The sequence below is a fragment of the Phalacrocorax aristotelis genome, chromosome 21, assembly GCF_949628215.1.
Source record: "Phalacrocorax aristotelis chromosome 21, bGulAri2.1, whole genome shotgun sequence".
In the NCBI taxonomy this organism is placed as follows: Eukaryota; Metazoa; Chordata; class Aves; order Suliformes; family Phalacrocoracidae; genus Phalacrocorax; species Phalacrocorax aristotelis.
Window position 1 is genome coordinate 3219963 of NC_134296.1, and position 22349 is coordinate 3242311.

General features: G+C 54.9%; 1 protein-coding gene across 1 annotated transcript; it reads left to right on the forward strand.

Annotated features, from left to right (window-relative positions):
- Positions 1–350: 350 nt before the first annotated feature.
- Positions 351–20109, forward strand: TBC1D22B (TBC1 domain family member 22B). The gene is made up of 13 exons (XM_075115363.1): positions 351–605; positions 5255–5311; positions 6264–6577; positions 7490–7669; positions 8131–8201; positions 8638–8766; positions 9187–9252; positions 10176–10290; positions 16776–16882; positions 17234–17309; positions 17611–17738; positions 17984–18079; positions 18320–20109. Exons 1-13 carry the CDS (start codon positions 550–552, stop codon positions 18446–18448), a joined length of 1524 nt encoding a protein of 507 aa, XP_074971464.1. The 5' UTR covers positions 351–549; the 3' UTR covers positions 18449–20109.
- The last annotated feature ends 2240 nt before the right edge of the window (positions 20110–22349 follow it).

Sequence of the window (22349 nt, forward strand, 5' to 3'; positions counted from 1 at the left end):
GTGCTTGCTGGGCGTGCCTCTCCCTCCGCAGCATGAATGGTCTCTCCCCTTTCCCAGGGCCGTATTTAACCCTACCCGCCCTCCCCTTTTCGGGGTTCCCTCTGTCTCCCAGCCCATACAGGTATTGCCGCCTCAGCGTCGCTTTTGCGTCCCACTCCATGCCAACAAATTGCTAGTGGTTTGCTCCATTCTCCCCTCGTCCGGGGCGGGCTGGTTTATCACTCCCCCCACACCCCCGATGGTCTCTCCCGCCTCGTACAACCCCGCCTCCAACTCTTCAGACCCCGCCTCTTAACTTATGTCATACAACTTCCGGCTCGCGATTGGTCGATCAGCAGCTCCTTGCCCGAAACGGCCAATGGCTGCTCTCTCCCCGCCCGGACCCAAGATGGCGCCGCCGAGGGCCGCGGGCGGGCGGCGGTGAAGGCGGCCTGCGGGGGGCCGCCGCCTTCCTCCGCGCTCCGCCGCCGCGCCGCGGGGCCGGCCGGCCGGTGGGCTCGTTCGCTCGCTGGCTGGCCGGCCGGGCCCGCTCCGCCCCTCCCCTCCGCCATGGCGGCCGAGAGCGGCAGGCAGTTCTGGAAACGGAGCGCCAAGCTGCCGGGCAGGTGAGCGGGGCCCGCCTCGGCCGGTACCGGCCCCCCGGGGAAGGGGTGCAGGGGCCGCAGCCCCCCCTTCCCCAGCGGGGGAGCCTTGGGTAGGGGAGCTGGAGCAGCCCCTCTGCCTGGGGAAGGGGCTCTCAGTGTCGTCCACCCTGGCTGTGGGACTGGGGGTCCCGGGGTACCCCCCTGCAAGAGTCGGGGGATACCACGGGTATCTATCCCGGCTGCGGGGCAGGGGAGCTGGTTGGGGGTCCTGGTGTTCGTCCCTGCAACGGGGGGGATGCCGGGGCTCCCCAGGCTATGGGGCAGGGGAATTTTGCTGGAGGAAGTCCACCTGTATGAGGGTAGTGCCAGTGTTGCCCCGTCATTTGTAGGGTAGGGCAGGGTGAGTGTGGGCTGCAGGGACCCCTGTGTGCACCCTCCATCCCATGGGAAGCAGGCTGGAGGGGGTCAGGGCCTTGAAGGCTGCCCTGGGGCAGCCTTGGAGCCAGGGCTGTACTGTCCTCCTTTCCACAGATACTGAAGAAACCTCATCCCTTCCCGAAGCCCTTAGAGGTGTCGTCTTGGGGGGCAGCAACCCTGCCCCAAACAGGTGCCCCTGGCAATGCATGTGGCCCCCACCCCCAGTTATCCTCCCCTATGCGGGCTGTCACTCCTGGTCCACCTCTCCACCTCTACTCAACACCAGGGACTATAGGGGGTCTCTGTGTGCACCTCCCCTGCTTCGATCCCTCTGACTGTCACATCCTGGTTCCTGGTCATGTTGAGGCACCCACAGTCACCTGAGGATGGGAGAAACAAGTGAAATGTCTGGTTCAGGCAATGTTTAGGAAGAAGAGGCTGGTGGTGATGAAGGAGATGCTCCCTACAAGGCTTTGGGAGCAAGGCTCCCATGGGGAGAGGGCATCTACCTCTCCGGGGGGGCTTTCACAAGTGCTATTCTTGTCTGGTGCTCCTCATGTTTGCTCTTGTTTGCTGTATCTGAACCCTGCCCTTCCCCTCCTGGTGTGCGGATGCAGCCTGAAATGCTTAGTTGGCTATAAATCCTGCTAGGCCAGTTAAATCTCTCTTTCTAATGTGCTTTTCCTCAGTTCTTTGTCACTGCACCAGCTCCCTCAGGTCAGTGGGACAGTCCAGGTCTGTGGCAAGCAAAGGGAAAGCAACAAACACTACACATTTTTCTTCTGCTCGTGGGGAAAGAAAATGCTGTGCTATTCCAAAAATTTTGCCTCCCGATTGCTCCCATCCCTTACCCGAAGGTCACAGCCACGCTGAGGTCTTAGACAACTTATCTGTTCTGCAGTGGGTGTCTTCAAGCTTCAGCTTGGAAAGCTCAAACCAGGTGAACCGGTCTGGGAGGCAGCCAGTCCTGCCTAGGCAATGTGCTCCAATATCAAGTTTTTGGCAAAGTTCTCCCCTGCTTCTAACTGGCTGCTTGGCAAATATGCTGCTGTCCAGGAGCCTTGTTACCACCTCTAAATACCTTGCGTGCCAGTCTTTTCCAGGGACGGTTACCAACAAGTCTTGGGCAACACACCCACGAAAGGTGATGGTGGGATGTGCTGCATCCATGGTCACTAGGTGTGAAGCTCCTTTCTTCTTTTTTGTGTGAGCTTTGAGAGATCTTCCTGTACAGATTCTTGGCTCTCTGCTTTCTTTGCCCTGACAAGCTGGCAGAGGGAGGCTTTGTAAAGATTTGGAGACTGTGTTAGCTTCTCTTTCCATGGTGCTTTGTGCATTTCGTTACTTAGTTGTATTAGCTTTTAGTTGGTGCTTTTTCCCCTGTAGATTTAGGGTGGCAGAACTAGTAAATGTTGTTTCCAATACTGCCCTGTGGTTTTTGAATTGGGAATTCTTGCCCCAGTAATTTTTTGGAGATGCGTTGGCAGGTTGGTCTAGTGCGTTACCCTGTGCGACGGGTTGTTTATTTCCTGCCCTTTAGAGAGATGGGCGGCCAGGCTCGGGGGGGTTGGGGAGTATTTAATGGCTATTTTAAAAGGGCAGAAGCAGAGTTTACTAGGAATAAATATGTTCTATGTCCGAAGCGGCGCTGATATGGATATGCTTTCTGCTGCGGTGTCAATAACCCACACCTGATGATCTCCTTGTAAGTGGTGTAACGCAGATACCACAGCCGTTGCACGAGTCACCCGCTGTACCAGATGCTGAACATACGGGTAACAGGAAATGCCTGTCCCAAAGACCTTAAACAGAGACAGGACAAGGGACTTGTCCAGTCAGTTTGGGAGCATAGCATCAGCTTAGGTCTCAGCTCCTGACTCAATGGTGTGTTTGCTGAGAGGTGGTGCCTGCCCTGAGCTTTCTGTCCATGCAGAAGTCAGGTGAAGACAGCTTCATGCAGGGAGCTAAGCTTGGAGACAGCAGAAGTCATCTAGCCAAGCTGCATCAGGGAAAACCAGACAAGAGTGAGTAAATAGAGTTTACTGAGCATCACTTGGTGGTATCACTCCCCTGCCTCAGTTTTCTCAGCTGTAAAAGTAGGATGTGGTAATGCACCTTTGTGTGGAGCTGTAGGATCTGCTGGGACTCAACCTCATGGACATGAGCTAAAGGAGCAGGATCACACATCGAGGGTACCACAGACTCTACGGCACAGACCAGCCGTCTGGCAGTTGTGCATGTGCTCGTGTATCTTAGAAGCCACCTGTTGCACACCTCGGAGCATTTGCACCCCTCCTGTCCAGCCTGTTACACCCTCTGCACAGTTGATTAGGGCAGAGAATTGGCGAAGATGGGACAAACACAGGGCAAACCCGCTTCTTGCAGCGGTTGGTGCTCACCAGTGCAGGACAGTGGTGTTCAGCCCTGCCTCTGTAGCCTGCTGGAAATGAGACTGTCATCTTCAGGTGCTTGTGTGGGAGCCCAGGCTGATGAGCTGTGCAATTACATCAGCTTGGGATACTTTGTTTGGGGGAGCCTGGGTTCGCATTCTTTAAAAAGAGCTGCTTGGGAGGTGGGACCCTGTGCAGTTGTATTAGCTGTTAGCCAGTGAAGGCATCGGCCCATTGCTTCAGAGCCCCAGGAAAGGGTTTCTTCACCCAGAGCTGGCTGCCACATCCCCTCCTCTGTCTAACACACATCATTCGTTTGGCTCGTGCACTTCAGGCCTTTGCAAGTGAACCAAAGCAGTCGCCCGTCAGCAGCGTGTGGACCCCTGCGCAGAGAGGAGCAGCGTTGTGACTGCTGTCACGAGACGGTGTGAGCTTGGTGCTGGGTATCAGAGAGGCTCTGCCAGCACCTCTTCTGCGAGGAGCTGCCATGAGTCATTGGGAAGCAGCGCTGATCTGGAGGGATTGTTTTTCTTACTCCTGATAATCTGCTTGCTATGCCCACCCACGGGGGTGCCTCTGCTTAATAGCTGCCCTGACTGCTAGATGCTAATTAGTCAGCAAACTTTCCTAGGCTTGATCGCTGGTGGGTAAACACAGTGAGCCTTTTCAGCATTTCCAGCTACGAGAGATGGCTGCTGCAGTGGCGAGCCTACCCCTTGTTGGCTTCACCACCAGCATCATTCTGTGCTGTAGTTGTTTCCAGCCTCTGCCCGGGATCTCTGCATCTCTCCCCTGCCAGCTGGGCCTGTTGCTGCTGCCTCCCCAGCATCAACTGGTTCCCAGTGCGCCTTCCAGCTGCACCAGGCTGTCATCCCCCTCCAACACGGCTGGGCTCTGTTCGTTTTACTGCCGGGCACCATCTGCAGCTCCTGGAAACCAGGCCAGCTCTGTTGACCCAAGAGGAGCCTGTCCCTTGTGTGCCAGCTCTGAATGGGCCCTTGTCCCTGCCATGGGATGCGGTGCCGTGCTGTGTACCAGGGGGTGGGGAGGGCTTGTTTTCCAGAGGTGGTTTTTCAGGGTGGGCTGGCTGTGAATAGTTGCCCAAATGGAGGTAGTAACTCAGGATCCCTGTCTTGCATCCAGAGCCTGTAAAACTAGTGATGAGCACTCGTCTAGTAGCTCCTCTGAGGTGTTGCAGTGCCTGCAGCCCTCGGGCTCCCTGTCCCACTAGCCCCATTCCACGGGGAGGGGAGCCGAGGGACTGAGATGTGGTGACTCATTTCAGGCCACATAGAAAGTAGAGTCGGTTAAGCTGGGATTTGGACCCGAGTCAAACCGTGTTACATACCAGACGCTGTTTCACTGTAGCGTTGGCTACAAGCCTGAGAGTCAGTGTGGTGTTCAAACCCTCAGGTGTGTTGTGAAGGAGGCTCAGTGTCACTGGCTAGAGTCTTTCCCTCTCCTGCAGGGCTCAGAAATGTGAATTCCCAAACCTGGAAATCCCCTCGATGGAAAAGAGAATGAATGTTAGGGTATAAGACAGGGGGACTGAGACACACGGTCACTCAGAGTGAATTGGTGGCGCAGAAAAGAGCGGATCTCAAATCCCAGCTCAGGCTGGAGAGAGCCTAAAAGTTTAAACAAGGCTGCTTTTTGCTGCTGCGTAGAACAAATCTGCGGCTGAATGTGGCACTTTGGATCTAAGGCTTTGAAGACAGAAGGTTATTGAAGTTGCTTTTGGTCTGTATTCAGCTCCCGACAGCAGGCAAGAAGTGTGACCCCAGACTAGGCTGAGGAGATTATTCATGGGTGTTCTGTGGCTCCTTGCATTGTCTCTTTTTTTCTTCTGTCCCCTTTCTGCAGCATTCAACCTGTCTACGGAGCACAGCATCCTCCGCTGGATCCCCAGCTCACCAAGAAGTAAGTGTTTATCTTCTGGAGACGCAGGCCACGAGGCTTTACAGGTTTTTGGCTCAGTCCTGCAGTAGGTGGAGGTCTCCAGCATCCTCTGGTTCTGTGATGTTCCAGCAGAGAAGGGCAGCAGTGGCCTGTGGTGCTGTCTTGAGCTCTGCAAGAGCTTGCAGGGAAAGCTTATCTGCTGGCACCCTTTATGGCCGGAAATCCATATCATACCAGCTACATCAAAGGAGATGGGCGTGGTTTTTAGCAATGGTGTCTGAGCCTTCTGCTCCCCTTCGGAGACAGAAGAATTAGGGGAAGGGGAGGTAAAGCTGCCTGGCAGCTGCAAGGCTGCAGAATCACAACATGCTTCCCAGCAGCAAAAGGCAGAGCTGATCTGAACTGCCTCCTTGTCTCTATCTCATGCTGTGTAGTGGTGAAGGTTCCCCTTTTCTGTGACGCTTCAGGTGGTGGACTTTGACTTCTGTAGCTTAAGGGTAAACGTGAAGTCTCCTGTGCCTGAGAAAAGCAGCAGGCTGCTCTGTGTGCTGGGAGCCATTGCAGCTGTATCAGGAGTGTCCGCGAGTACAGACCGGCTTCATCTAACCTCTGATATGCCTCTCCCCAGGTCGCAAGACTTTTTTTGGGTGTTAATCTACCTGTTTTCTGTAGAGTGGGGGGAGGCGGAGCTGGAGGAATTGTACATCTCTCCTCTTTGCCCTTCTGGGCTGGGAAGCCTGGCGCCTCTCCAGCTGTCTGCTGGCGCTGTGGCCTCTGCCCTGCCATCATACCAGCTTGGGCTTTGCCTCCCGGCAGCAGGCAGCCTGGAGAGACTTAACATTCCTTGGGTTTGGGAGGAAGAATGGGGAAACTGGAAAAAGGGACTGGCTGATTGGAGTGAGGACGTAGGGAAGGAAAGAAAATGGACTCGTCTGATAGCATTGCTCTGATACTGTTTCTCTCTGGCTCCCAGCTTCATCAAGGACCGCTCCAAGGCTAACGCACTGCCTATGAAAAGTAAGAAGGCCTCCAGCTTTCACGAGTTTGCCCGCAACACCAGTGATGCCTGGGACATCGGTGATGATGAAGATGAGGACTTCTCTTCCTCCTCTTCTTCTTTGCAAACTCTGAACTCTAAAGTGGCCAAGGCCACGGCAGCCCAGGTTCTGGAGAACCACAGCAAGCTGCGGGCAAAACCCGAGCGGGCCCAGTCCGCCCTCAGCGACATGCCCACCAACTGCAAGGTCATCAAGTCCAGCAGTGAGGCCCAGCTCTCCAGGACATCTGGTAAGAGCCATCTTGAGGAGCAGCCTCCTGCTCTGGCGCTCTCCTGCTTGGCCACTGAACTCAGCTGCTACTCGCATGTTATGGGTGAGAGGCTGTGGTGCAGCCCAGAAGCCCAACAGAGGCTTTTGCCTCCTTGTAGTATACAGGGAACCATTTTTGGAGTCCTGGCCTTAATGCTTCCATCTCCTCTGCTGCTCAGTGTCCTGCATACAGGCACGTCTGTCTCAGAGGATCCTGTGTTCTGGGTGCTAAATGATTTCTGAGATCTGTTAAGTTCTTGCTTGGGGTTGCTCCCTGTCTGCTTCCTTTCTGTCCTAATGTGCTGCTCTTAGTAAAGGTTTGGGTGAGGCCCTGTAGAGCCCAGGTCAGTACAGCCTGGGCAGGGAACTGGGCAGCATCAGCCCCTGCTCGCTCTGCCTTGTCGCAGGCAGATGGCTGCCTGTGCTGTGGAAGTAACCCAGCAGGTCCCTGCTGCCAGCAGGTGGCATTGGCAGCCCGTCGCCTCCTCTCTCTGTGCTAGCAATTAGCTTGATCACTAGATCAGAGATGAGCAGAGCAGATCTGAAGGTCAGTTCCTCTGGGATTCCCATGGGCTCCTTCTGCCTTGTCTCCTGTATCCTTCTGCCCATGGCTTCCCATGTGAAGAGGGAAGTCTGTTCTACTGGCAGTTAGGTGTCTGGATGCAGGAGGAAGAAAGGGAAGGAGAAATGGGAAAGTGATGGAAGAGTCACAACAGATGCCTGTGAACTGGCTGATTCCTCGGAGCAGGCCAGTGATGCTCTGTTTGCTGGGGCTGGGGAAGAGCAGGGTGAAATCTGCAGTGGCAGGTCTCTGACAGTGGCCAGAGGAGGAGGTAGGGTTGGAGAGGTGCGGTCTCCTTCCCTGCCTCACTGCAGCGTCTGCTCCCTGCAGAGGAGGCCTGTGTGCGGACCCCCCTTCAGAAGCAGCAGTCCCTTCCCCTTCGGCCCGTCATTCCACTTGTCGCCCGAATCTCTGACCAAAATGCTTCGGGTGCTCCCCCCATGACAGTGAGGGAGAAAACCCGCCTGGAGAAGTTTCGGCAGCTCCTTTCCAGTCACAACACGGACCTGGGTGAGTGGCAAAATGGGAGAGGGAAGGGGAAGGCAGAGGGGGCCTGCTGCCTGCTTCAGGTTGTAATTGGGTCTGCTCCAGGGTAGAAAAAATTACTACCTGCAGTTGCACCAAGTGGGATGGTTGCACAAACTGCTCTGTTGGCACATGGTAATGTCCTCCACCAGCTCCCTGTCCCCCGTCTTTTGTCTTTCTACATCTTACAAATGACGGTTGCGATCACTGTTGGGCTCTGCGTGGGACCTGAGGCTCCGGAGGACCGGTGCCCAGGCTGAGCTAAAAACATCTCTACTCCCCTCGCTGCAGACCTACATCCCCAGTCATTGCAAATGTGGAGCCTTCCTGGAGGCTCAGTGTCTCCAGAGCCTGCAGGAGCAGACTGGGCTTTCCTCTCCTTCTAGGTGTAGTGGTGCCTGGACGTGCCTAGGATCTAATCCATTGCCACCACTGTCCGTTTGCAGATGAGCTGAGGAAATGCAGCTGGCCTGGTGTGCCCAGAGAGGTCCGGCCCGTGACGTGGCGTCTCCTCTCAGTGAGTACTTGGAGCTGTGATGCAGGAGTCTGGGGACAATGTGCCGAGCCAGGGACATTGGCTCCTAGACTTTCCTGTGTCTCACAACCAGGTTTGCTCATGCTGTATCTGTGCCCGGCCTACAGGCGAGCTGTAGGTGATATTTTTTCACTTGAGGAGTGTAATTGCTACATCCTCCTTGAGCAGAAAGCCCAGACTGGTGCTGGGAATATGTTGTTCCCTCTGGTTTAGGAAACTGAATCCCATGAAGTTGGGTTGCTCCAAGATGAGTAAAAGCATCAGGAGCTGGAAAAGCCAAGCCCCATGAAAGCTCTTTCCCCAGCTCTTGAGTCTCTGTGCCTGATGCTTCCAGGTGCACAGCTGACTGGCAGGATTTTGGGGGATGGTTTGTGGTGAGAGAAGAGGGCCTGCCCTGACACAGGTTTCCCTGCTGCAGGGTTATCTCCCCGCAAACATGGAGCGGCGAAAGCTGACTTTGCAGCGTAAGCGGGAGGAGTACTTTGGCTTCATCCAGCAGTATTACGATTCCCGGAATGAGGAACACCATCAAGACACCTACAGACAGGTATGAGCCCTCTGCCTGTTGCCTGGCTTTCTGCCTTGGTATATCCCTTTCCTCCCTCTTGCAGTTGGGGTCATGCTAGGACTTTAGCTATAATTATTAGGAGTCTTCTCCTTTGGGACAGGGCACTGTGTTTGTGTCTGTCTTCTCAGAGATATTAGTTTAAGCCTTCCCTAAACTGATAACTAGATTTCAGACCCTGGCTCTGGCCATCTACCCACACCTGAGCGGAGGAGACTGGAGATAAAACTGTAGATGGTTTTCTCAGTGCAGCTGTCATCTGTAGCCCTCACTGCACTTGTCAGCAAGTGCAGATTTTGCCTGGGGGGACACTGAGGGGTGGATTCTCCTCTGTTAGACTCTGACAAGTTATTGTGCCCCTGAAAAGCACAGCTGGTGTGTGTAACCCACGTTCTCTTCCAGATCCACATTGACATTCCAAGGACCAACCCACTCATCCCCCTCTTCCAGCAGCCGCTCGTCCAGGAGGTAAGGGGGAGTGAAATGCCATGGGACATCTGCCGTGGGGGGTGTGTGTGGAGTTAGACCAGCGCTGGCACTAGTGAGTTGGCTTTGTGGGGAAACTTCCCTGGCTGACAGCTCCTGGTGCCAGCACCTGCTGAAACGGTTCGGTCTTGTCCCATGTTTCTGGAAGACGTCAGACTTGGAGCTCAGGAGTTATGAGATCAGCTCTTTTGTGGCGAGATGTAGCCAAGAGTTGGTAAAAGATCTGAAGCTTTTGTTTTGAGACAAATTCAAGGCATTTGAACCAGAACAGGAGATCAGTTCTGTTTTGCTACAAAACCTCTTTTGTGCGAAGCAGCGTGTGAGAAACCCGGGCACGGACGGGTTTGAGAGGTGGCCAGGAGGTTTGGGCATCTCTCCTCGTCGGAAACAAACTCAGCATGTGTATGTGGTATGTCAGAAAGCGGTGTCCTGGGGCTGGGGCAGTCTGGAAGTAACACGTTGGTTGTGGGGAGGCTGTTCTGTTGGGAACTATCCCCATCTGTGATGTTTTGCTGGGAGTACTGTGCTGATATCAGACAGCAGCCTTAGCTTTCCACGTGGTGTTCAGCAAGGCGTGCTGCTCTGCTGAAGGGCAGCCCTGTCCTATGGGTGGAAGGGTCTTAAGCCACCTGGATCTTGAAAAGTTGGGTTTGCATTTCTTCAGGCGGAGGCTTTGATGAGGAGCCTGGGCTGCCTTGTTCTCTGAAGTGTGGGCTGGCCTGTGTGTGGGATCTGTGGATCATACAGGAGTCTCTCCTAAGACTTGTATGCTTATCTTACCCCTATTGCTGCAGAAGAGCCTGCCAGTGCATGATCTCAGCTCCCTGAGCTTAGCGGTTATGCTTTTCTGCCTTTCCTTTGTGCACGGCTAATGCAGGTACCTGCTTTCCCTCATTCTTCCCTAGATCTTTGAAAGAATCCTGTTTATCTGGGCCATTCGACACCCAGCCAGCGGCTATGTACAGGGAATCAATGACCTGGTCACTCCGTTCTTTGTTGTGTTCCTCTCTGAGTATGTTGGTAAGTGACATTTGCTGTTTGAAGCACCGTGCTGCCTCTCGACCCCGGTGTTTGAAATGGTGTGAAGTGCTGGCATCAGAAAAGCTTGCCTTGCTGGTGGGGATGATGTGTTCTTCCTTCAGTGCCTGTGCCAGGCTGAAGATGCATCTTGACCTCTTACTGTATCTTTGCTGCCTGGCTGAATTGACTTCAGTCTCATAACCTTGCTGAGCGCCACGGATGTTGAAGTGCTAAGGGTGGATTTGCATTTGAATGGACTTAACATCCTTACAGCTCGGAGGAGAATGGTGCCTTTTAGGTGCTGAGGGAGCTTAGGCAAAGCCCTGATATACAGAGTTGGAGGTTGCGTCTTGCTCTCAAAGCTTGGGCTTGGAGCTAGTTCTTGTTCTAGGAGAAATGAGTGAAGTATAAAGAGACCCTGCTGAGAGTGTCAAATAAACTATTTAAATAAAGATTCCTGTCCCGTGCTGCCAGTACAGGTGTGTTTCTCAAGCTGAGAGTTTCAGAAAGCAAATTGACTTCTCCCTGCTGCTTTTGGCTTTCTTGTCAGCCAGTTGCTTTTAGCTGGAGATAAAGTAATTTCCACCTATAGCATTTTTATTCTCTCTGCAGCTCTAGCTGTGTTTTGGGGTTGACATTAATGCTGGGATGCTGTAATCCCTATGCCTAAAGGCTCTTAGTTTTCACTATAAAGAGAAGGAAAGAGGAATTTGTAAGACTGTATTAGTGACAGAAATCCTGTTGAACAAATATTTTTAAGGTCTGATCCAAAGCTTTTTGAAGTCAGTGGGAAGCCTTCCACTATCTAGCTGAGGCTTTGTAAACCAGTACTGATCTGCCTCTTCTGAGGATGTTGCGAAGAGGAAAGCCGCATCGGTTTCCACTGTCGTAGCTGGTGTGGTCAGGATTGATCCCTAGGAAGTGCTGTTGCTCCTCACAACCTGAAGGAGAAGGCACAAAATGTGGCTCTGCTACCAGCTGGAGTGAATTCCCTTTCCTGGGGGGTCAAGAGCCTGTCAGGTCGGGTCTGAGCAGGTTCCCTTTGAGTGGCTTCTCCTGTGCCTTATTGCTTGAGCGGCATTGATGGCACTTAATCTTGGTGGAGGCTGGTTGCTCAGGATGGAGTATTGGGTTAGAAGCAGAGCTGTGCACACAGTGAGTTACATGTGCAAGAAAGGAGCTGGTCTGAAGTGTCAGAGCTGCCTGTGGGTACCTGATGTGACTTCCTGCAGTCGGGTACCATGTTGGGTGTCGGGGCTCAACTCTGTCTGCATGTAGCTGCAGAGTTTATGCTGCATCGGACCTGTCTGTCTTTTGCTGGGGTCGTGCTTCTTGCCATCTTCCAGGGCTGTTTCACCCCTGACTGAAGCTTCTTCTCTCTGAATGTGGCCTTCGTGTTTGCAGCTATCTCTGAAACTTGTGTTGGAGGGGAAAAAAACCTTCTGTATGAGACCTGTTGAGTTGAATTTGTTCAAGCAACATCATGCATCCCCTTCTATACCCAGAGCCTGGGGTGCAAAGCCAGCCTTAGGTCACAAGCTGTCTCGGCGGCTACCTGCTCTGGCTGTGTAGCAGTCGGAGTTTAAGGACAAGATCAGTAATTGCCTTGAATGTACATGGGAAAGAACTGGCAGTGCTCAGTGTCATGTAACCCCTTTTGCAACAGGATTTAGGTCACAGGTTTGAAGCACTGGCTGTTCTCTACGGCTGCCTTTGCTGGCAGCTCCCCAAAAAGCTGATGCTGGGCAGGGCGGGTCTGGAGGCTCTCCATGTTGGATCACTAATTCTCAGGATCCCTGGATCAGCCAAGTCAGCACTGCACCCAGGTCCATGCAACAGGAGAGCCAAAGGAGGCCGTGCACAGTTTGCTAATCCTTGTGCAGCAGGTGCCAAGGGACAACTCACCTTTCCGTGGGAAGTCTCTAGTTCAAAGGAAATTCTGCTTGTATTCTTCAAGCTATATCCCCCTTGGGAAAGGGGATAATCTGTAATGCTCAGGCAGCCCCTGCCCACAGAGCCACTGAGGGCTCATACACCTCTGTATCATCTGGGGATATTTCTGCGTTCAGAGGTGTGTGTACAGCTGGCCTGGAAAAGTTTCCCTTGCCTTTCCTTGAAAGCTGGCTCTGGCTCCATCCTCAGACCTCTTGGGTTTGCTGCCCCTACTCTCCTTTCAGCACGAGTGTTGTCTTGACTGGAAGAGGCTAGAAGGGACCCACTGTGCTGCCGGCTGTCTCCTTTGCTTAGCTGCCCACCGTCTTCCCTGGGATGTTTGTGTTAAAGCCTTTGAAGGCAGCTGACTCAGCAGGACCATCACAGCTCTCCGGGGCCGTGGTGTGCATGTGTGATTCAGAGCTGACAGGTGGAGGTGGGAGTTCACAAGCTGTTGACTGTGGTTAGCTGTTCAGCAGAAGGCCAAGCTGACACCCTGGTCTTCTACTGTTTAATCTAGTTGCTTCTCACATCGCAGTCTCGCCTCTGATAACAGGCTGGTCCCTATCTCCAAGTTCACTGTAGATGTCTAACCCATCATTCCATGCTTTGGGCAGGCATTGCATTTGCAGACAACAAATCAAATTTTCTACAGACAAATTAAAACCTCCTTGTTGCTCATCAGCTAATTAATGTGTCTCCATTATATATCAGTTACTAGACCAAGGCTTAAAACATCTTTCAGAGGGTTTGGCTGGCTTCCCACCAAGGGCTAGAGCGTGTCTATGGGGAAGAGGTGGGGATTTGGGATGGGGATGGTCAGTAGCTTATCAAGCGCGTTCAGAGGACAATTTGGCAGCTTCCTTTCATTGAAGTTGGTACGAGCAACAAACCAACAGTCAGCAGTAACCCAGCAAACTCCCAGGCTTTGTGTGCACAGGGGTTAAACAGCTCGCTCGTGGTAGTAGTTAGCAGTTTGGCTGGATTTGGGAGCAGGGCTATGCTGCTGTGTCTCTGACTTGGTGGCTTTCCATCCCCACTGTAGGTGTGGGGAGGAAGGGTATACGCCTGTCCAGGTCATGAAGGAGGTAAACAGATCAGTGAGTGAAAAACATTTGCAGGAAGCTCTTTGTTTTGGATGCTTAGGAAACTGGATGTCCCTCTTATTAACTTGTATCTCCCTGGCCTGACTGAAAGGGTCCCATCAATATTGATTCCCTCTTCTTTCCAAGCATTGCCTTGAACCCAAATCACTTTGACCAGCCTCAGAAAATACCACCTAGGCCGAAGAACGGAGAAGCAGCTCTTCCCCAGGGATTCTACTCCCCCATGTCTGAACTCCCCTGCCCACTTCTCCAGCGCCAGTCAGGACCCATCCTTTCCATGTACTTGCACCTAGTCTGGATGCAAAACTCCTTGTGTTCCTTCCAGGTGCTGTGCAGGCTGCTGCGAGCCCTTGGCAGATGGGATAGATTTAACAGCCATGTGTTCCCCTTTCCCCCAGCATGTCAAGCTGTCTCCCCTTGTCTCACCTGTGATGCTCTACCTGCGTCCTGCACAAACACGGCTGCCTCGACTGCTTGGCAGCAAGCATGGGTGCTTTGGGCCCCTGCCACTGCCAGCTCCATAGCTGGAGCTATTCCTCCTCCCAGCTGATCGATGGCTTCTGCCACAGATTGCTGTGCACTGCTTGTTTTCAGCTGGGGCTGCCGTGAGGAAGAGCTCGAGGAAGGTGTTGAGGCTGCAGGAGCAGCTGAGCCTGCTGTTGCTGCACTCTGGGTAGGATGGGCCCAGGCTGCCAGTGCTGCTGGGGAGGCAGAGCGGGAGCAGTGAGGATGGAGATAGGCAGTCTGGCATCCTACGGACTGGGGTAGGAGAAGAAACCTTGACACCTGCCAGAGGAAACCACATGTCCCTTTTTGCAGGTGATCAGAGGGCCCAGCAAGCACAGGGCTGCTGAGCTGTCAGCCTGTTAAAACTGCCTCCCAGCTCCGTTCTGCAGCCCCTCCTGAGTCACTCCACCCCTCGGGGCTTTCGTTTGCATTTAAAATGGCAGTGGCAGAGCTCAGAAAGAAGGTCAGCATCCACAGGTAGTGTCGGTGCTGACCCCTGCACCCTCTCCCAGTGCTCTCTGCCCATCTCGATATATGAGACCGCTTCCATCCCCAATTCAAGGCCTTGCTTAAGCAATTGCCCCGACTTTGGGACCTTTTGGCATTTCACCAAGTCTGCAGAGGGGAGCAGTGCCACGGAAGGTATTGATCTTGCTTGCTCCTAACTGGCTTTGTTACTAAATCCTGATCATGGTTAAATTAAGACTCTTTCCCTGTAAGCAGGAGCAGAAGTGGAGCTTGGATGAAGGGAAGGGGAGCCTTGTACCTGGGTGTTACTAGTCACACTGCGACTGACCCAGCTCAGGCTGTAACATCAGCCTTGTTCTGAACTCCAGTTTTGCCCTGGATCTGTTGCTTGCTGCACGTGCCGCAGACTGGCACATTACTATGCGGAGCTGTGAGCTGGGTTTAACTGTTCTCTGGGTTCCTAGTCCTGCACTGAGCCCTAGCTGCCAGAATATGGGGAGTCATTAAAGCTTCCCTACAGAAAGCAGGGATTTGGGAGGCTGGAGTCCTGGCTTCTCTAATCTGCTGCAAACTATGCCCTGCCTGGCGTTTGAGGCTGGGGTTCAAGTGGGACTGTGACGTCCCTTCTCCTGCGTCAGCCCTGAGTCCTGTTGGAATGTCACTCACAGGAACTTTTGCCAAGCCCCAGCTGCCCTTGAGCACCCTGTGACCCTGGGTGGCTGTCACCCTGCTGCTGGCTCCCTTTCAGTCCCTGTCGGAGCCATATGTTGGATATCTCGCTCCTTTCCATGAGGCCTCTCTAATGATGCCACTGAGCAGATGTTTGTGCTGAGCCACACACTCGAGAGACCTGGGGTTTTTTCTAAGCTCCTTGCTGTGTGTGTTCGCTTGTGCTGGGGATCTCCTACCGCTGTTTTGCTTTGACACCTGTGCGGTGGCAGGGTTGCTGCCCTTGTCCCCAGAGCAGAGGTGGGAGCGGCATTGGAGTCACTGGCTCTGCACTTCCCATCCTCCTGCAGGCAGCGTCTGTGAGCGTTGGTTTTCATGGTGCTGCCAACCTGCGACAGCTGCCCTGCAGCGTATCTGAGCCAAGAGGGTGGCCCAGCTCCAGCCCCAAGCCCCATCTTCTGCCTTTCTTGCTCTTTTCCAAGCAAGATCAAAGATGCGTGTTTGGATTTCTGAGCCTCTGGGTTTGGAAGTGGGCCAGTTTAGCACTGGCATCTGTTGATCTGATTTAACGGCATGATGACAGCATGATGGGTGTTCTCCTCCTGAGGAGGAAGGGCAGGAGCTGCTGGGTCGGCTGAGCCAGGAGAGCTGGACCTGTGTCTCCTGTCTCCTCCCTAGCTTCCACTGCTTTCCCATGCCTGTTGCCCTCTACAGCCTCCAGGTTAAGGTGTGCCTGGCCTGGAGCAGGTGATCTCCGCTCCAAACTCAGCCAGCATCACTGCGGTGCCACCCTCAAGGCCTCTGCTCTCTCCCTTGCTCTTCCTAGGGGTTCATAAGCCCATTTAAAAGTGAGCGCAGCTTTTTGCACTCTGTGAACTCCCTTTGGGGACAGAGCTGTCACTAGCCCTTGTGCTCTGAGACCCCCAATTTACTGGGTTTGAAAAACAAGCTTGCACAAATCTCTGCTTGCCCTGCAGCAAGGCTTTTCCGTGCACGCGGCTGCTTCTGTTTGCTGGAGCTCTCCTGTCAGCTGGGCTCAAGGAGGAGAGAGCCTCTGTGAAGCTGAGCAGTCCCTCTGTCAGGCCCCATGCTAGATTTAACTTGGAGCCTTTTTGCTCTCCAGGAAGATGTTTGTGTGCTTTTGGGTCCTCGCAGCTGTGCCCGAGAGTCCTGCTCTCCTCCAGAGGTTCCTGAGGCTTAGGCAGTTCTTTCTGATGTGCCCCTGGAGTTGGCAGCCACATTCTGGGTGCCTCTGTTGTGATTCAGTCCTGGGCTGGCACTGATGAATCCTCTCTTTACCAAGCAGGGAGGGGGATCTCAGCTCCCTCGTGCTACCCCGGGTCAAAGGCAGCATTTGCTTCCCTGGTTTCTGGTTGCAGTGATGGGTTCACCTCTCCCAGTTCTCCCTATGGTGCCATCAGTTGGCCGAGACCTGCTGTTACCCAGGGTGGCATGGGCTCCAGCAGGAGGGATCCCACATGGCAGGGGCTTTTCCCATGCACATCTGTTGCCCCAGAGGGACAAAAACAGCAGCAGTGCTGTGGTATCTCTCCCGTGGTCCCCTGGGACCTGGGCTGGGTTTGGATCGTGGCCTCTGAATCTTGGAATCCTTCAGCCCTTTGCCTGGGTTGGAGAAGTAGGTCAGTGCATGGGTGCTGTGCTCTGTACCAGGCAGGCTGCTCTCATCGTGCAGGCAGCCTTGTAGCGCCTCTTGTCCTGCCTTGGCTTGATAAAGCCCCTTGGTGTGTCCCATGAGCTGCCTGTGTCCTCCATCCTCCTGACGCTCTTCTCCCTCTCTTGCAGAAGAGGACGTGGAAAACTTTGATGTGACGAACCTGTCGCAGGATGTTCTACGGAGCATCGAAGCCGATAGCTTCTGGTGCATGAGCAAGCTGCTGGACGGGATACAGGTGAGCCTCTTCTGGGGCCACGGAGGTTTCTTTCCCCTTGGTGGGGTAGCAGGGCAGTTATTCTCTCTCTCTGTCTGGGTGAGTGCTCTACATGTCCCAGTATCAGGGAGATTTTGCTACTTCACTAAGCAAAACCCATGGGTAAAATCCTGGGGAAATAAGATGCTGTGGCTGTCCAACGGGCGCTGTCCTGCCTAGGGATTTCACATGGGGCAGGTGATCCTGGTGCTCAAGAGCCATGTCTCCTTGGGTCGTGATGATCTTGGCTCCCTGTGGAGCTGGGAATCTGGTTTTGGTCATTTCTAGCTGTCGTTGGAGCTGCTGCTTCTGACTGGTGGCCTCTCTCCACAGGATAACTACACCTTTGCACAGCCAGGGATCCAGAAGAAAGTCAAGGCCCTGGAGGAGCTGGTCAGCCGGATCGATGGTAGGTGACAAGGGGATCTGAGCAGGTCACAACAGCCCCGCTGTTTGCAAGCAGCAACCCTCAGTGTAGGGGTAGATGCTTACCTACAACATGTATGGAAGCAGGGCACACTAGGGTCGGCCAGAAACCTCCAGGGAACGGGGTTTTGCTGGCCAGGTAGCACGGGGTGAGGAGCAGAGGCGTTTGGGAGATGAGGCCTCAGCCTGAAAGTGCATGAAAGCTGATGTGTCGGGGGCAGTGCCTTGTGCAGGGGCTCGGGCACCGTGGTCCCCAGCTATGTAAGTGAAATGTGCTGTTTCAGAGCAGGTACATAATCACTTTAGGAAGTACGAGGTCGAATACCTGCAGTTTGCCTTTCGCTGGATGAACAATCTGCTTATGAGGGAGCTGCCTCTTCGCTGCACCATCCGCCTCTGGGACACCTACCAGGTACACAGGCTCCCACCGCCTTCCCTGCTCGGCTGGGTGCCGTAGGGCCAATTCCCTGTACGCGGGGGGACGGAGGTCTTCTGGCAGCACTGTGCAGCTGAGGAGATGAGGGAAGCAAAGCAGGGTGGCCCCCAAGATGTTTATAGCCAGTTGGGTGATGGGTGGCCCAGTAGGACGCCTTTGTCCAGGGAAGTTCGTGCTCCAGCTGAGCTGCAGGAGCTGACCCAGAGTTTTGCTGTCTGCAGTCGGAGCCGGAAGGATTCTCACATTTCCACCTGTATGTCTGCGCCGCCTTCTTGATCAAGTGGCGGAAGGAGATCCTAGATGAGGAAGACTTCCAAGTAAGTCCCTGGGGCTGGGAGTAATTCCCTGAGGGTAGAGGGGAGGGAGTTGCTCTAGTTGGGAGCCCAGTGTGAACACAGTCCTTAATCTTAATGCTGCCTCTGAGCCTTTCAGACCTGCGAGTGTGGTGAGCGAAAGTTATTGAGTGCTGCTGCCTCTGGTCACGCCAGCCCTGAGCCCACTCTGGAGCTCTACTCTGCCTTCAACCGCCCCAAACTAAGCACCTTCCCCTCTTTCAGGGCCTTCTAATGTTGTTACAAAACCTGCCCACGATACACTGGGGTAACGAAGAGATCGGACTCCTGCTCGCCGAAGCCTACAGACTCAAGTACATGTTTGCAGATGCCCCCAATCATTACCGCCGATAGGTGCCAGGACTCGACTGCCTCCTCTCCCCCACGCCCGCCCCCTCATCCTGGCCCAATCTGATCACTGTGGCATTTTTGTCATCCCAAGGCCTCGGATACTCCGGCCGGGAGCTGCTCCTCGCTGTACAAAGCTCACATTGACTCTTGTCTTAACTCTTAACGTGTGCCTGTCTGCCGCTCCATGCGCCTGGATGTACCACTCCAACGACCGTCAGTATTTCACGCCGTGCCGGTGGCTCGAGCCAGGGAGAGAGGCGTGAAGGGGCTGCGGTGAGACATGGGGGGCAGCTTTACAGATAAACTGAGCCGAGGACGAAGCCCTCCTGTCCTCTCCGCCCCGTTCCCTGGGCTTGTCCGGCTGGGACCACCTCAGCTTCGCTGCCTCGTGTTAACCTGCCACCACATGCGCTGCCCCGTCTGCTCCCCTTCTCTCGTCCGACACTGTTCACTCCACCTCCCAGATGAAAATGCCTTATCAGAGACGCGCCTGGCCGGAAAATCCTTCCCCCTGAGGGCGGCAGGGCAAGAAGTTTCTCTCAGGGCCTAGTTTCGCTCCGAGGGTCTGGAGACCCCAAGCACTTTGTGGGTTCGCGAGAGAGCCCCTCGCACCTGCCCTCTCTCCTCTCCCTCCTCTTCGCCTCCCTCTCCCCCAGGGCAGCGGTGCAGGCACGGCGGGGGGGTGACAGATCACTCCATCCAAGCGTGGTTCAAATGACGTGCGCCAGCTTGACAGGATTTTTGGTGACTGCTGTGCTGTGGGTACACCCCCCTCTGGCGCGGGGGGGGCTGGCAGGGGAACAGCATCTCCCGAAACCTTGCAAAGCCCCCGCTCCTCCGAGGCGTTCTGTGTATATTGTGTTCTTGTGTATATGGGTCAAAGATGTACAATATATGTCTTCTGTTTGTAGCAGATAATGATTTTATATTTATAACGTGCACCCCTTGTTCTCCCGTCCTCTCCACGCCTGGGAGGTCTGCCTGGGTATGGCATAGTAGGGCTTTAGACTCCTCCAGAGGTGGGGGGCATCTTGGAGCCGCAGATATTTCTGCCCCAGCATGGTTTTGCAGTGTTGGATCTGCAAGGAAGAGGTGCAATAGAAATGCGCGTCTCAAGGCTTCCCCTACCAAGAGGATTTGGGTGTTTAAAGGAGATGGGAGCTCCCGGCGGGAAGCAGGAGAGCGCCGTGTCGAGGAAACAGGGTATCCGGGCTCGTCGGCTGCTGGCACGTGCCGCTCCGGGCGCTGCAGGGCACAGCCGTGCCGCTGGGACTCCCCAGGAAGGAACGATGCTGGATGCGGCGCCGGCTGCCCCCAGCGGACACGTCCTCCCCAGGGCTGCTGCCGCCGGGCTGGCCTCGCCGCCGGCTGCTTTTAAATCAACTCAGTTGTGAATGTTTTAATGGGCTGTTTTCTTCCCGTGGGCAAGCGCCGTCCACCTCGTGCCAAGGGCTGGATGGGGGAGGGTGTGGGGGGACGAGTGCAGGCTTCTCCCAGCGCTCCCGCGGGGCCATGCGGGCTGTCTCGGCAGGGCGCGGAGATTCCCGCTCCCGCTTTCCATTGCCATTCCCGGTGGGAAAAGGCAGCGGGCTGCAAGGCCGGGCCCAAGCATGTGAAAGGCAGAGCCTTGTTGCCAATAAAACTCCAAACAGTGTCTCAAGAAATTGCTTTCCTTACCTGGAGTTATTTTTCTCAGGCATTTGGACTTTTACTTTATTTTTGTGTGTGCCTTTTGTGGTTCTCTCTGAGAGACAGACCTGGGGGGGCCTTAGTTTAACATCATGAATTAAAAAAAAAAAAAAAAGGAAAAAGAAAAAAAAAGCAACAAACCCCAAACCCAGCAACTGAACTGTGTGGTCTGGCAAGTGTTCGTGGTGGGGTTGGGGGTGGTCAGTCCTTGTTTAGCCTCATGAGGAGCTTTGGGCACATCACCCACCCCCCACCCCCTTTGTGCCTCAGTTTCCCCACCTGTAAAATATGGGGAAAGTTCTGCTTTTTGGGTCTCGCAGGGGGACGCGGTGTTGTCTGTGTTTGCTGTTGGTCAGAGCAGCTTGTGGGAGGATCAGCCTCCCTCGGTGCTGCTGTCGCCAAACCTTTAACACCCCCCAGTCGCCTTCTGCCCCCTATTAATTACTTTTTAAAGTTCAGTGGAGTGGAACAAATAGAATTACTTCTGGGCAAGTCTAATTACCTGCGTTTGTTGCCCAGGCTTTGTTAGAATTGATGGCGAGGGCTGGCTCTCCGGCTCCTTCCCCTGGGTCACACGGGGGCTGCGCAGCCCCTGTCCCCATCTGGGGTCTGTCCTCTCACAGCCGCATCCCCAGCGCCCAGCCACGTCCCGGGCTCTGCTCCCTGCGCCCCCCGCTTTGCAGAGAGGTTAAATCAGGGAGCCTTTAGTCTGGCCGGGGTGGGAGAGCCCATCAGGGTTGTTTCTGGCCCCAACACTGGCGAGAGCTGGGCCGGGTTTCGGGCTGCCTTCCCTGACTGGGCCGGATCCTGCTGCAGGCTCAGCATCCTGTTCGGAATGAGTGTCCTTCGGCAGCTGAGGCTGATACAGCCTGGGGGTGACCGTACCCCCAGCCCTGCAGGGTGCTGAGCATCCTTGTCCCAGGGCAGCCCAGGATGAGGCCCCATTTCTCCCAGCCTGGAAACATCAGCACGGCTCCGGATGCGAGGTCGGGTCCCTGCGGGGAGGGGAGCGGGGTGTCCCCATGGCCGGCGGCGCTGGAGGGTGGCCAGGCTGCGCTGCCACGCTGGGGACCACCCCGCTGGTCTCTGCATCTGCAGGAGGTGAGCACGGCATCGCCCCCAGCCCTGCCAGCCCCGCTAACCCAAGAGTGAATTCTTGGCGGTTTTTCTCCTCTCCCAAATGAAGCCTTTATGGAAAACCCAGAGGAAATTGCATTACGTTCCTGTGCCTGTCCTGGCAATAAACAGTGACCGTATCCGCAATCTTTTTTCTGTTGGATGCGACCAGGGTTTTATTAAAGTGTGGAGCCTGAGGAGCTGCAGTGATGGAGCCCCGAGTGATTCCTGCTGTTGCAGGCAAGTGGGCCGAGATACATCCTGAGGACAAAATAAAACCGAGAGGAGGGTGGAGGAGAGAGGAAGCCTTCACGGTGAGACTGGGTCCACTTTAAAACATGGGCTATATGGGATGAGAGATGAAAAAAAGCCTTGAAGTGAAGCTGATGGGCTGGAGGAGGAGGAGGAGGAGGAGGAGGAAGGGGTCCTCAGCCCCAGCCCCATGGTGATGGGGACACTGGATAGTGCCTCATGTCCCCCCTGCTTGCAGACCCCTGGTTTCAAACCTGGTGAGCCGAATGGTCCCACCCAGAGCAGGGCTGCAGCCAGCCCAGAGCCGGAGAGGGGTTTCCAAGTGGCTTAAAATCCAAGCAGCTCCGCTGCGTCTCCGAACGCCACCGGGGAGCTTGGTCTGGCCGAAGGGTTGCCCTGACAAACATCGCGCGCCCCGGCCCTGCCACAGCCTCGTCCCCCCGATCCACCCCCTGCCTCGCTCCTCCCGGCACACGCTGTCTGTGCCGGCCAGTTACTGCCTCTTCTGGAGCCTTTTTGGGAGGGGGAAAAGTTTTCCAAGAGCTCAGGATTTTTAGGGTTTCTTGCCAGGAGGCGGAAAAGGCCAAACCAAGCACCCGGAGCGAGTCCAGTCCCCTTCTTCCAGGGGATGGGGAGAGGTCGAGCAGTGACCTCGGCTCCTGGGGACGGTCGTGCCACTGAGCGCTCGAGGACAAGCGCACGCTGACCCTGTTTTCTTCCCTTTTTCTGTTCCCAGTGGCCCCGGGGTTCGGGGGGGGCTGCGCTGCCTCTCCCACCCCCAGCCCCGCTGCAGGGGCTGGAGCCTCACCCCGTACCTCTGGGCCCTGGGTGGGAGGGGGCAGCTCCC